The sequence below is a fragment of the Colossoma macropomum genome, unplaced genomic scaffold (assembly GCF_904425465.1).
Source record: "Colossoma macropomum unplaced genomic scaffold, Colossoma_macropomum, whole genome shotgun sequence".
In the NCBI taxonomy this organism is placed as follows: Eukaryota; Metazoa; Chordata; class Actinopteri; order Characiformes; family Serrasalmidae; genus Colossoma; species Colossoma macropomum.
In genome coordinates, this window is record NW_023494806.1 from 27,933,905 (window position 1) to 27,948,634 (window position 14,730).

General features: G+C 40.6%; 1 protein-coding gene across 3 annotated transcripts in view; it reads right to left on the reverse strand.

Moving 5' to 3' along the window:
* The window catches only part of LOC118827158 (phosphatidylinositol transfer protein beta isoform), a 29,899-nt gene that overhangs the window by 2,364 nt on the left and 12,805 nt on the right, over positions 1-14,730 (reverse strand). For 2 of the 3 annotated variants that reach the window (XM_036598395.1, XM_036598397.1), the window contains exons 7-11: positions 14,171-14,254; positions 11,748-11,825; positions 4,525-4,635; positions 3,601-3,723; positions 2,598-2,661 (exon numbers count right to left, since the gene is read on the reverse strand). In XM_036598395.1, the coding sequence (XP_036454288.1) occupies positions 2,614-2,661; positions 3,601-3,723; positions 4,525-4,635; positions 11,748-11,825; positions 14,171-14,254 (444 nt within the window). In that variant the 3' untranslated portion in view covers positions 2,598-2,613. The remainder of the gene's footprint in view (positions 1-2,597; positions 2,662-3,600; positions 3,724-4,524; positions 4,636-11,747; positions 11,826-14,170; positions 14,255-14,730) is intronic. The other variant, XM_036598396.1, reaches the window with a different exon arrangement.

The following is a 14,730-nucleotide window of genomic DNA, read 5'->3' on the forward strand; positions in this document are numbered from 1 at the left end:
CCCTACCCCCACGCTCCTCTACTCTATTCCTCATTTGCAATCATGGCACAGGTGCTTTTCAAGTACAGAATTCCATTTGTATGTTAATAAGCCCTCAAGGAACATCTTGAAGCGTGAACACACACACACACACACACACACACACACACACACACACACACACACACACACACACACAAACACATTTTTATGTTAGGACTATGGACAAGAGTGGACAGATAAGTTAGTGTGCTGCATAGACGGACAGACACACAAATAACGAGTTAGCATCTCAGACACCCGTTTCACCACCACTATATATCTAATTCATCCATTCTTTTATACCAGCCATTCATTCATTCTAGTAGGCGGTTTGGTAGGGGTATTTCAATCCAGGCCTAGTAATTTTCAGCAATGTCTCACACATTCTTTTCTTGTTGCTTTTCATTAAGAAAGCCAGTAATTGCATTGCTCGGAAAGTATCAACAACTTCAATGAAAACTTTTCTCAGAGCACGACCACTGCAATCAGCAGTCATAAACCAACTTGTGTTGAGCTCTGTGTGAGTGATAATTCTTCAGATACATCTGTCTACAACAGCACGAACTTAAAACACTGCACAATGATGTTTATGGCACCAACTGCCAGCTATGATTATTAAACTGCTTCTTGATTACAGTTTAAACAAAATCATAGATAATAAAAGTTTGTTTTTATCCTCAAAAGAACTAATGTTTAATGCTCAAGAGCTGGGTGGTCTTATGGTCTAGAGACCAACAGCCCTGGCTATAAGCCACCGAGTGATTTTTACTCTAGGATGGCATTACTATGCCAAACAATTAGACCCTGGACTGCAGGCTTTATAGCAATCTCACAAAATACACAAGTTCTGTCCAAGAATGGAACTTTCTGTTAAATGAAAACAGAAAGAGAAAGCAGTGCAAATTAATGTATGTTGAAGTTGAGGCAGAAGTTATTTAAAAAAATCATTAGGGCTGTCATTACTGATTATATTAGTAACTGAGTAAACAACCAATTATTTTAATGATTATTCAAGTAATTAGAGTTACTGCATAGCCTTTTGAAAGATTCCAAAACACTTTACTGGAAAAATATTACTTATGGAAGACTTTTTTTTTTTAAGTCTTTAAAATAATACTATGTAAAAATGTACTTAAAAAGGTGTTTATACAGCTTTTTTTGCACTGTAAGAGAACAAATATGCATTATCATACTGTCAACTCTCAGATAATTAAAACAAATAATCAAGTAATTGTGACAGCACTAACAATCATATATGAGCCAACCAAACACCTCCACCTGTGTGTTTAAAGCTATTTTTATCCTTGCTCCCTCTTCTTCACACCCACTTGACCTAATTCACACTTGCCCTCTTATCAGTGAATAAGGGAAATACAGTAGGGCTGTGTGAGATGTAACCAGAAAAGCCCATTTTAGAAGTGCAATTGTTCTGAGTTTAGTTAGAGTCTACATACTTTTGGACCTCTGGGCATTACAGGCTAGCAAAACAAAATTGTGTTACTGGGTTTATTTTATGGTTTGATTTTGCCTTGACATGGAGTTTTCCACAGTTGCTTACACTCATCACAGAAGGAGTTTTTCCTTATCTCTACACACAAAACTATTTGCCAATTTACTTCCACAAGTAATCAAAATCAAGCACCACTTAACAAAAAAGTGACATGGTTTTGTATCTAAACAATACATACAGCTACAGACTAAACAAGGACAGCTATGCGACCCTACTCACTTATTAGGAATTTTGGGCCTATTTCATAAGTTGGGTTGGGGCAAATACATGTAAAGGAAAGCAGAAAGTGCATTTATTGAGACACATAATGGGTCTTATGAGAACAACAACAGTTCTTACTGTGGATCACTGCTATAACATGTTCAGAAAGCAGCAGTTAGTGATGTTTATTTGAGCTTAGGCTGTGTCTTTTGTAAGTGGGGAGCTACTAAGTATTGACAGCTAGGAAGCAAGATAACTAATCAGCAAATATGGCCACTTTAAGCTTGTATTTTAATAGCTGCATTGTTAATTACAGTGATTTATTTGGTAATTAATTATCAGCTAAAGTTTCATGATCATGACAGGTCTACCACTCAGGGCTACACAATGTATTGTCTGTTAATCATTGGCATATTTTATTTTGTTTTTACACTTGAGTGTTTCATTTCTTTTTTAATGGCAGCGCATGCCATATGAACACAACAATAAAGATGATTTTAGAAAGGAAAACTTGAATACAAGACAACTGTATTTACACTGTATGTTTGACTCAAATGTTGCAGTATAAATGACATTTGGCAGAACTAAACATAAGGCTCAATATTAGTTTATATGCATCTGACTGACTGACACACTGCCATTTCGTGCTAAAATCTTCATAATGACCACACTATGTGCTAAAATTTCTCTATATGTGCACCCTCTCTCTCACACACAAACGAAATGAGCACTGTGAGAACCCGCACACAACAGTGATTGAACATGTCCATGCAGACATATTAGCGACCCATTCACCACAGACTAAACACCACAGTTAGTATGAATGCATTTAGCATGAATCTGAACCCCTAACAGATGCACTTACACCACATCTGATGAAGCTAGTCGTCTGCTGCTTTTGTGCCTCGCACTGAACCCCTTTTGCGCATCTAGATGTAAAACGACAGCATCAGCAAATCAGGAAGGTTAGTGAGGGGAGACCAACAAAGAGACACCAATGCAGAATCAGAAGGTTTTAGAAGGTACTGTAGAACAAAAGGAAGTGTTTTACAGGAACACTGGGAAGGAACATTGTATTGGAGAAAGGCTCAATGATTGTAGGAAGAGTTACACAGAATGGGGCGAGGCAGACGGAATTGCAGACTCCTCGCTGGATGGAGCTATGAGTGTCTCATTTTTCTGTTGTGTGTTAGTAGACAATATATTTGATCGGTTTTTATGTTCAGAGAATTTCAACATTTTAACTTGCAGCATATAAAATATGTTTAAGGACAGATAGATACTTTTCTTGAAAATGAAAGCTCCAATCAAATTTCAGTGCTAGTTAACACGCTCGTTCCATGAATATCTTATTTATACACAATTGATAAAATGTGCTTCGGATAGGTAGGACAACTGTCAAAGTCAGTAATGGGAAACATTGTAAATTAGCAGGATTTTGATTTAAGAACATGATGCCTGATCATTATACAAGGAAACCCTCTACTACAGCAGGCTTCATAAAACATTTTAAAATGTTGACTGAAAAGCAGAATTGGGGGTGGTGGGGCATTTATTTGTATCCGTGTTATTGTGCATCAGAAATAAAAGTTGATCACAAAAAATTCTTAACCAGAAGGACAAACAGTCAATTCAGCTAAGGAGATATGCAAGCACAAGATGTGTAATATGTGTAATTGTGTCCATTTATTATGTGTATGCAATGTTAGGTTCTCTTTTCATTCTACAGCACCCAACTTCCTTCTTGGGGTGAATAAAGTACAATTAGCTAACTGTCATTCTGACCTCTGTCATTGCTGTCTATGTCAAATGAACGTTGGCCGAGAATGGGATACCTGAAAGTCATAATCCAAAACTAACAAACATACCTCCTCAAGCTCTTTTTGTGTCTCTTCCTCCATCCTCCGAATGTCCTCCATAGTGAGGTCCACCCACTTATCAATCCAGCAGAACAACTGGCGGTGGAAGTTAGTGAAGATTCGTTTCTCTTGCTGAAATGAAAACAAAGAATGCAGTATTGTGCGTATGCCATAAAAACACCATACAGTAACCTTAAGATTATTTAGGGTTGATTCAGAACAACCAAAAAAAAGTTTAATTCAAGAAGTTTTAGGCTGAATTTCATACTTCACAATATGTCTTCTAGGAAATCCTTTATAAACAATGAAATATATGGTTTCGTTCAGTAATTTGGTGAAAACTTAAAGAACAAAGGGAAAGTGCATGCCCTTTCTGATAAATATGCTATGTACTACACTTTCACTAACATCAGACAAAGAATATGTGTGGTAAGCTAAAAAAAAGTGACAATAAATTAATTATACTTAGTAAAGCTACACTGCAGTCTTCTTTGTAAATAATATAATAAAAAGGCCCATCAATTTCAGTGGAAGTTTATTTAGCAGACTTTGTGTCCAGGGACCAGCTATTTGCCCCTACCCCTATAGCTATGGGGATAGTGGGCTTCATTCACTAATATCTTCCTGAGTTCTTCTTAAATTAGCTCTTGAAAAAGGTCCTAACAAATTCTACGTCAGATTCATGACATGTTTTTAAACCACAGTATCATTCGCACCCTTGTGCTCTTGAATGTGTGTAGATTCTGTTCTTAATTAAGAATTAAATGTCAGATTCTTTGTGAAAATTGTGTAAGTGGGTTTTAAAAAGAAAGACCCATTGTTGTGATCCAACACTATTTGTGTATTTCTCTTACATATAATTGTTAAAAATGTGAAGGAATAGCAGATCTCACAGACTCAAACTTGCAAACATACTCTACAGCAGTGTCTTACCTTGTGAATGAAGTTCTCAACCTTGTTCTGCAGGCCCCACCACTTGAACTTAACTGTGACCAACTTGTAGGCACACATACGTGGGCTCTCAGGATTACTAACCAGTTCTTTCTGTGATTTCAAACAATAGAAAGTTTAAGAAATCACATACGGTAATAAAGCAGGATATAGCATACACCCAATAATATGTCTTGCATAAATAAGGCACAAGAGTATGATCATTTTTTATGCGACAGTTTCAAAACTTGGAAAAAGTATATTTGGAAGAGCAAAGAAACAGATTACACCATAAACTCTTTAAAAAAGACTCAAGAAGTGGAAAAAATATGGCAAAAATGTCTCAAAACAATCTCAGTACAGCACTACAGCTCCATTAAAACATAATGCTTTGGAATAGATGATAAAATTATAATCAAACCAGGGGATAGACATCCAGAAGCTGAAAGTGTTTTTTTCTTTCCTTACTTTTATCTCATGAAAAGAAGATGGGGAGGAGTGAATCGGGGGGGGGGAGAAAAAGAGAGCGAAGTGGATAAATTCACGATTTAAGCACGATTTTGCTGCGCTGGCCTCTGTAAGCGACACTGCTACAAACCACACAGCTGCCTTTGTGGCCGAGGAGAGAGTTAAAAAGTGACGAAAGCGACGTGCTAAATCACTTTTCAGCAGCAGGTCAGTTACATTATTAACATCGAGGACCTGCTTGCACACATGGCACTCTGGCACGCTCTCCAGCTGAAAAACACCTGTTTAATTAATCATTTGATTTTTCGCTCTCTGCTAGCTGAGAGAGAAAAAAGTAGCCCATCACTAGCTATGTCTTCATGTTTGATGCTCTGATCAGTCAAATGGAGCAAGAGGGAGTCAGAAGCGGAAGGGAGGGGCTGATACTGCAACGGGCTTAGAAAAGTTCCCGCCACCACAAAATAGGAGAACTTCAGTTGAAACGAATCCCACATGAAAACCAGCTGGCGGTGACATTTTTTGACTCTGCAGCTCAAAGGAGCTGCGCTTTAAGGACTAAAGAGGAAGTCAACGAGGGAGCGTGTGTGCAGAGCAAGATAGAAGATTCTCCTTTGCGCTCAGGACTGGCAGAAAAATTGAGCCTCAGTTTCATCTTTGGCCTCAAAAAGGAAATTGATCTAATTAAATAACAACAAACGGAGGTTACAGGAACTCATAGTAGCTTATTTTCTGCAAGGAAGAGAAAGATAAAACGCTCGTCTCATGAAAATGGAGAAAGTTTCTGGCACTGAAGTAAGGTCTGAAGATCGCCCAGGCTGTGGAGATTCAGTAGTTTGACTTAGGGCAGTAACTATTGGTTACATTAGTAATCAAGTCTTAATGCCAGTTACAAGCTTGATTCAATCCACTGACTATTTTTGACTATTTATTGAGTAAATAGTTTTCTTCTTATATTTAATTTTTAAAAAAAAAAAAGATTCAACAATAACAAACCATGCTTAGCCTTTCAAACATACCAAAAGGGCATAAACAAGGAAGTTTTTAAAAAGACTAACATAAATACTAAAAAGACTAAGTGGCAAAAAACTGTCTAATTTAAAACCAAATAAGTGATTTTGATAAATTAATTGTGACAACCATAGTCGAAATATCAGTGTAAAACGTGCATCGTTATGTGTGCCTTTAAAGCTTTTCTTTATATAAATTGTATCTGGAGACACTAACACATTTAAGGGCAGATTCTTGGCACAGGCCAAGTCTATCTCTACAACAAATTTGTGTGTCACTGGTGTTCATCTGCTGGACTGGAGTGATATGCATGTTTGTGAATGCAGACCATGCCTTGGTAAAGGAGATGATGAGAGGAGGGGAACTCTGAGGAATTTTGGGCTGGAGTTCAGTACGGCTTCTGTGGATCACGAGAAGGCCGACCCCCAAAAACTCCAGATTAGATGGAGGCCAGCCGTTCATGAGCTTGGCGGAGGTCCTGGATTTGAGTTTTGTATGTAGCCGTGGGAAGCTTGCGAAGACCATTCAATAGGTTGACAGGGTACTGCCTTTGGAGCACATGAGACGCTGCCACCACTCATCCGCGATAAAATGTGCAGTTACAGTGAAATAAGATCCAGTGGCAATGGATGGCCACGCAGCGCGTTACAGCCGTCCTACCCGTTTTAGTGACTTTATAACTTTGGTTTTGGTCTCGTTGTAGAGAAAGTCGCTGTGTTAGTAAAATATCTTCGAGATAGGACATGTGCAACATAGCCTGAAGCCCTGTTTCGCAATGACTGAGAATTGCCATGCAGATTGCAAGTCACATAGCAACGATGCGTTATTCGCATTTATAAGCAGCGCAGTTGGTTTCCTGGCAAGTTAAATCTGCAACGAGAGACTGTAAAACAGTAAAAAGTCACAAAGATGAAGTCGCTTCTCTTCCGAATTTTCTCGTTCCACCTTAAATGGTGCCACATTTACATTTACATTCGGCGCCTCAGTCAGAATTTAAGGTGGAACGGGAAAATTCGAACAAGAAACTGGAGAATGAGAAGCAACTTCAGCCTTGTAAGACAGCCGAATGTTAGACATTTTACAAGAAACTGCTCTAGTTTTGAGGAAAAGTTTTCTGGCGGAGATGGGAGGAAAGCGGCTGTAGGCGAAGCTTAAAGCAGAGCAAAGTAGATCTGCGCTCTCATTTATATTGTTTAGCCTATACTAGGACGTTATCACATACTGAGACATACTGGACATTAAATCTTGTTGCTCTCAAGGTGGTTTGATTTTTGTTGAAAGGACAAAATGGCTCTTCTTAACATTTGGGTTGTGACTCCTGATCTAACCTGGCTTTAATGCAGAGGTTGCTGGTCAGATTTCTCGCTCATCCACTTGTGTTTTTGTTATGGGCCGTCACAGACTCTCCGGGCGCTGCACTTACCCACTTCCAAGTTCCGCCTTGCGTTCCGTCAACAATATGTTAGAAATTAAATATTTAGAAAATCAATTTTTGACATTTGTGAATCGATTCAGAATCGTTCACGTCCGCATCGCGATGCATCTAAGAATCGATTTTTTCCCGCACCCCTATTATTGGATTGAGTGCCCAGTAAGGCGACGTAGGAGTGGCATGAGTGCTAGGGATTTAGAACATCCTTTGTTGATTATATGAACGACTGTGGAGTTGTTGGAGTGGATGAGAATCATTCGTCCTTTCCATTCATGTCCCCAAAGGAGTGCAGCAATGACGACCGGGTAGAGTTCCCACAAGGCAGAGGAATCGCCTTATTTGTGGGAAAGCAAAGCAAACTCTGGAAGCCAAGGAGAAGCGAACCAGCGGCCACCATAGAAGCCGCCGAAGCCTATCGAGGGAGCTGCATCGGTGAATAGTTGCAGATCTTCAGGGACTAGGATAGAATCTTCATAGAAGAAAGAGATGCTGTTCCAGTGCTGGAGGAGGAAGAGCCAGAAGCAGAGTTCTGAGATACATGCATCATCCAAGGAGAGGCGGTGTTGGAGTGAGGGAACCGAGGAGGCAATGCTGAGGAGGTGGGAGATAAAAGAGTATCCTTGAGGTATTATTCGAATTGCATAATTGAGATACCCAAGAAGAGAGAGGAGCTGGAGCTTCGAGCAACGAGGCTGCAGCACAAATGGACAGGGCGGTAGTAATGTGTTCCAGCTTATCAGGTGGAAGGGAAGCCTGGAACAAGACTGAGTCTAGCTAAATGCCAAGGAACTCATGAGACGTAGATGGACCCATTGTCTTCTCGGGAGAGAGGGGGACACCGAGACGCTGAAATGCGGAAGAGAGGATACAGAGGCCATACGCAGGTGGGGAGGAAGGGGAGACCACCACGAGGAAGTCATCGAGGAGGTGGAGCACGTAGGGTAGTCTGCAAACATTCAGCAGGATCCAACACAAGGCTTCAGCCAGGGTGTGAAAAATTTTGGGGCTGCTCTTGCAGCTGAAGGCGAGACGAACTGCAAAGTAAAATCTGCCTTCCCAGCAAACTCCAAACAGATGCCAAAAATCGGGGTGCAGAGGGAGGATCTTAAAAGCCGAGACGATGTCAGCCTTGGCAAGCCAAGCTCCATGGCCGGCCTGCTTGATGAGAAATATGGCATTATCCACAGTAGCACAGTGGAGAGAGGATGGGAAGGCCGAACAGATGACGTCACAGTAGATGGAAAAGGCGAGGGCAAACTCAGGAACAGTGAGGACCTTAGACGTGTGAGGATTGGCACACTTGAGGGTAAGAGAAACGTTGCCAGAATCAATGGGGCGGGGAGCACCGGAGGCACCAGAGGGGTGAAGTAATGAGGGGAGACTGACCGGCGCACATTGGAGGATCCGCATATGCAGGACAAAAGAGACGAGAGGCGGACTGAAGAGGTGGGCATCGCTGGGCGGAACAGCAGGAGGAGCAGTATAGAGGGAAAACAAGGAGTTGGTGAGGAGGGGCCATGGCTGAGCTGGCAGTGACTGCATCTGGAGACTTGGAACAGGATGAGAAAATGAGGCAGAAGGGCAAGCAGGGAACGCCAGGAAAGACTGAAGAAACGGGTATGAAGAACAGGGGAGGAGCTGGGATAATGAGGGAATGGGGAGGGATGATAAGAGGAGGGGTTGGGATGATAAAGGAGGAAGCTGAGCCAAAGGTGGGGCAGAAAAAGGCTGGGAAAAAAAGAGGGATGAGAGTCGAGAAATAATGGAAGAAGCAAGGCATGCAATGTGGGCGACCACAGTGTTGGCTGGGCCAGCAACAAAGGCAAGCTGCCTGGGAGTGGGACCTCCAGCAGAGGGCAGCACTTCTCCCGAGGAGGCGTCCGGGGAGCCGGTGACGTCATCACACGCCAGGGCCGTGGGGAAGGTGACGTGGTCAGGTTGCGCCAGAGCAGTGGAAGGAAAGCACTGTTTACTCCCAAGAGACTGCACATACAAGGAGAAAAGAGCTGCCTTAGGCGCCGTACGGGCAAAAGGAATGCGCCGTTACTTAAGGCCTTTCTGCAGTTTAGCCACAGTCCAATTGGAGATAGACGCAGGTCTCGATTTAGAGCAGGAAGGACGTGGACCGGAGCCAGGGGAGCTGGGGGAGCCGCAGGAACTCTCGGCTCTCGACGGCCGCATCGTGTGTGCGGAGACCGCGTCGGAGCAGCGTACGAGAGCTAGTGTGGCGAGATGAGGAGCCAAAGGAAGCCGAGGTAGCAGGCGTGTTGGGAACCGCAATGACGGACTTGAGCCTGGGTGCAGGACGCGCAAATCCCTGGGAGGAAAGATGCTGGCTTTCTCCGAAGAGGTCGTTATCAGAAGCAACAAATGTTGAGGTCCATGACGGGATGAGATAATAGCAGGTAAGTAGCAAGAAGCTGGGTCGGTGTGAAATTTCGTCACGAGTAGGAGGAGTGAAGGACTGCTATTTACAGGAAGCTGTAATTGAGAAGGAGGAGTTTTAGGCGTGGTCTTTCCTCAAACTTCGGTTATGCCATAACTCCATTTCATGTCTAGGTTTAATACAAACTTCTCCAACAAATTTCCTAATCAGTAATCATTAGTTGTGGATAAAAGGTGTAACTTTTTGTGACTAACTATCCAATTTAAAATGATACAAATACTGGAAGAGAGCAGACACCAAATCTCAGGAGATGGTCTTTGTTACAGGCTATCTTTGGAACGTTCAGGAACACTGTTGTTGCAGCAGCTGCTTGCACAATGGTGCATCATTATATTTCATGATACAACTTTTAAATGCTATCTGTTTTCTGGGACAATTTATCTGTGTTTATTCTCAGTGTGACTGGGAAATACATTACATAAATGTATTGCATATTAATCTTCTGCCTTAAAAAGAAATAAATTAGGTTTAATTCTAAAGTTTATTTTGTCTGTATAGTTGTCTTTTCGTCGCAGCCTGTTTATTAAAGTTCTAGCTTTCTTTAAATTCTGGCTGTCCATTTGTAACAAACTGTCAGTAGTCAGTAGTTTACTTAAATCAATGATTTGGGACATAAACACCCACAGATTTACACACTTTTGATGTGCAGCCATCAACCAGGACATGTTTGGCATCCAGAGTGTGACTGCTGAGCTCCAAGACGGCTGCTAGATATACAACATACTTTTGTAATGGTATATAGACACATTTTAGTCTTCCCATCCTTAATCAGCACTGATATAAACAGATACTGTTGCACTGCGTAACTGAGCCTTTCACTTTCTTTCTTACACACTTTTTGCTTTCTGGTTCACCAACACACACACACACACACACACACACACACACACACACCCTAACAAGATGAGCCTCGTCTGCTCCAATCACTGTGATATCTATTAAGCTCAATTAGAAGCAGGATAGAAGTGATTTATCTTCATCAGAGCATAGTCACACACCACTGTCACTCTACCAGGCTCACCCCTACGTGCTCTCTCTCTCTCCTCCTCACATCTTATCTGCCATTCCCTCCGTCTACATTTCCTTCATGGCCTACACCTCCATCCACTGACTAACCACTCTCCTTACTTCACCCTGGACCTTTCTGCACATTTATACACCGTCAAGTATTTCTTGTTGAATGACACCACCTACCGCAGGGCTAATGATGGATCCTTTCACAAATCCAGCTGTTTTTCATCTCTGTTAAATCTCAACTACAGGTGAGTGATGTAGCAAACCGTAACTTCAAAATATTTGAAGTCATTCACAACACAAGATTGTGTATTATTATATTTTTGAAGGGACAAGCTTCACCACCAAAACAGCTACAAAAGAAGCCACGAATACAATGCCACAAATACCATAAACACAACACATTTTGCATTTAACATTTGCAAATAATTATTGCCAACTTAATTGTTATTGTTACATACACTTGATGCAATTTCTATACACTGGTTGTTGTTTACAGGCTCTCTATAATTAGTCTAAATCCCTTCTATGATCTATGCAGTTATTCAGTGTTAGTGTTGCTTGATTTCGACAAAAACAATAAATGAAAGTATTTTTGCCAATGCAGTGATTCTGATTATCATAATTAACAGTCATTAGATCACTTCAACTGACCAGTAACCGCCCATCCTGGCCCTGAAGCACCCCTGCACTACATCTTTGTTTTTTTTTTGGTTTTGTTTTTTCTTTTACAGAAAATAACACACACACAAAAATATTACGGAAAAAATGTCTGTGACCATTATTAAAACCAAAAGAAAAGCGTGGTTATTGTACAGCATACAATAACACACACTCTACTCTGTCCCTCTCTCTTACCTTCCAGTTAGGTCCCAGTGGTCCTCTGCCTGTCTTTGTTGACTTAAAGAGTGCAGGGTCCTCATCTGCTTTGTAATCCTGCATATAATTACATAAAGCAATCATTTTATTTTCTGATCATTTTCTGTGTTTCAGTGCCATTTTTGGAACACAACTAATGACAAAGAAGGCAAACAGTGGCAGACACAATGTGATGAAAAATCAGATACATGGGTTTTTATTGTTGAAAGTTCCTTTACTACAACAACATTTTTTCAGATATATTGTTAAGCTGTTATAGTATATATGTCCGTTATCAGTGTAACACAGGACACATAGCTGAAATTTTTACACTAATAAAAATAATACAAGAGCAGAAACGAGAGGAGGGGGGCGAGAAAGAGAAAGAGAGAGAGAGAAAGACACTCCATTTAATAAACTGGAAGAGAGGAGGAAAAAAAAGCAGCTAAAATAAACTGACGAAACCTTTAATTTTAACTGCACCTCCAGGGCCTTGCAATTGTAAATAAATCATGATGTGCCTGAAGCCAAACAGCAGCTTTTCATGGCTACTATACAGCAAGAGAAGCAAACAAGCAGTAAAGACACACACACACACACACACACACACACACACACACACACACAGCAGAGTAAACTGGCCTGTTTAATACCATATGCACTGTCTGGAGGACAATGCGTGACTATGCACTAATGAGGCTGGGTGTGAATTCATGCAAAGCGGAGGAGGAAGAGGAAAGTGTGTGTGTGTGCGCGTGTGTGTGTGTGCGTAGCTGCACGAAGCCTTAATTACTCTAACTAACTCATCGTTGCGGGCTCTCAGCACAATGCCTGCAGCCATGCCCGAGGCTAGAGCCTGATAGGGCCCACAGACACACAGAGCCTGGAGACCTGAGAGACTCTCTCTACAAAATACACACACACACACACACACACACACACACACACACACACACACACACACACACCTACAGAAGCAACTATAGGCAAAAACACTATCATTAAGAGTTCTCCCTCACTCTCACACACGTTCCTCATTCTCCTCCACAAACACAATTCAACAAGCTGTGGTGAATACTAGTTCATTAGACTAGTTTTGCCACATCCAGCCACCTACATAGACAGTGTGCTTTTGGCGAAGCTCTTATTCATAAGCTTTCTGTCCAATCTTGCCAGTAACATGTTGTCAGTGTCATAAGAAAACAATTGTGAAAACAATTTTTCTGAACCACAGAACCTTCCCTACACTACTTCACACATACAGCATCATAAGCGTCATATGTAATTTTCACCTTTAAACTTCTGTAAATGACCACCCTGATTAATATCTTTTATTACATTGCCTATATGGTGCGATGCATGAAGCTGCATTATGAATGAATAATAATAATAATAATAATAATAATAATAATAATAATAATAAGAATAAGAAGAAGAAGAAGAAGAAGAAGAAGAAGAGGAAGAAGAAGAAGAAGAAGAAGAAAGACAGAAAGAAAACAAAAAAAAACCCCAACAACTCAGCAGTTGAACTTTTTATATATTATTATATATATATAATATATATACTAATCTACAAAATCACACACACACACACACACACACACACACACACACACACACATATATATATATTTCCAAAAAGCAAAAACTTTATGCTTTGCTTATTGCTCAAATCCTGAATTTAAAGTCATATTTTTAATATACATTATAGAAATGATGTCAAAAACTATATATATTTTTACAAGTGTATGGGAAACATCTGGGTCATGTTATGAATTAATTAATTATGTGCAAGAAATGTGTTTCTCTGGGGAAAAAAAAACATCACTACATATCTACTTAAATATAAACTGCCATCTACAGCAGAAACCACTGAGTAACTGAAAAAACTGAGCAACTGAGCTCTATCATTAAAAGGTGTTTAGGTCCTACATAGTCTACTAAACTGCTCATATCAAAGCTCTGAAATCAAAAAACGCATATAAACCTTCGCTGTTAGGAAAATTGTACTAAAATAAATCAGTACTAATCCAAATCTTAGCCTCCGAGTTTAATAATGGGAATGTCACTACACCAACTCACCACAAGGTGGCACTAAAGGACCTTGACTGAGAATGAAACACAGCTGCAATAAAAAGCTAAACTCTAAAAACCAAAGTGGACTGATTGAACTGATTGTGCTGAGTAACTCAACTAGTGAACCAAAATGTAGTCAGCATTAAACAGATATGGTGGTAAAAAAATAAATATTCATGATTTATGAAAATCAAGCCTTAATTCACCACAAATTTCAGCCTTCAGAACTACGTTTGTCAATAAATGATGCTGTACTGATACAAGAGTGGACAGGGGAGGTGAAACAGGACAACAGTACTGAAAACAGCTACCAATTAACCATATTAACTGAAGAGAGGGGAACTTACACCATGGGCTACTTGATCTCTGTCTGCAATGTCAATGGGTATCACCTCCACTGATTTCCATGTGGAACTGTCCAGCTTGTGAACCTATGGATGAAAAACAATACATAATAGGCCAAAAACTGAGAACAAGGTACTCTTTTTGGAATTTCTTTGCCCAATAATCTCCCCAATGTTAGCAACTGTTGTGAGGTTGGACAAGGCTTACAGAATGTTGACAAAAATCCCACCTAAAGACAAACTGTAGTGCACAATACATATATTTAAAGTGCATTATTAATTTCAAATGATTCACCGATCAGGCATAACATTATGACCACCTCCTTGTTTCTACGCTCATTGTCCATTTTATCAGCTCCACTTACTATATAGGTGCACTTTGTAGTTCTACAATTACAGACTGTAGTCCATCTGTTTCTCTGCATACTTTGTTAGCCCCCTTTTACCCTGTTCTTCAGTGGTTTTAAACACTGTGTCCACTCAATTAGACACTCCTACCACAGGACGTTGCCCACAGGACGCTGTTGGGTGGATATTTGTGGTTGGTGAACTACTCTCAGTCC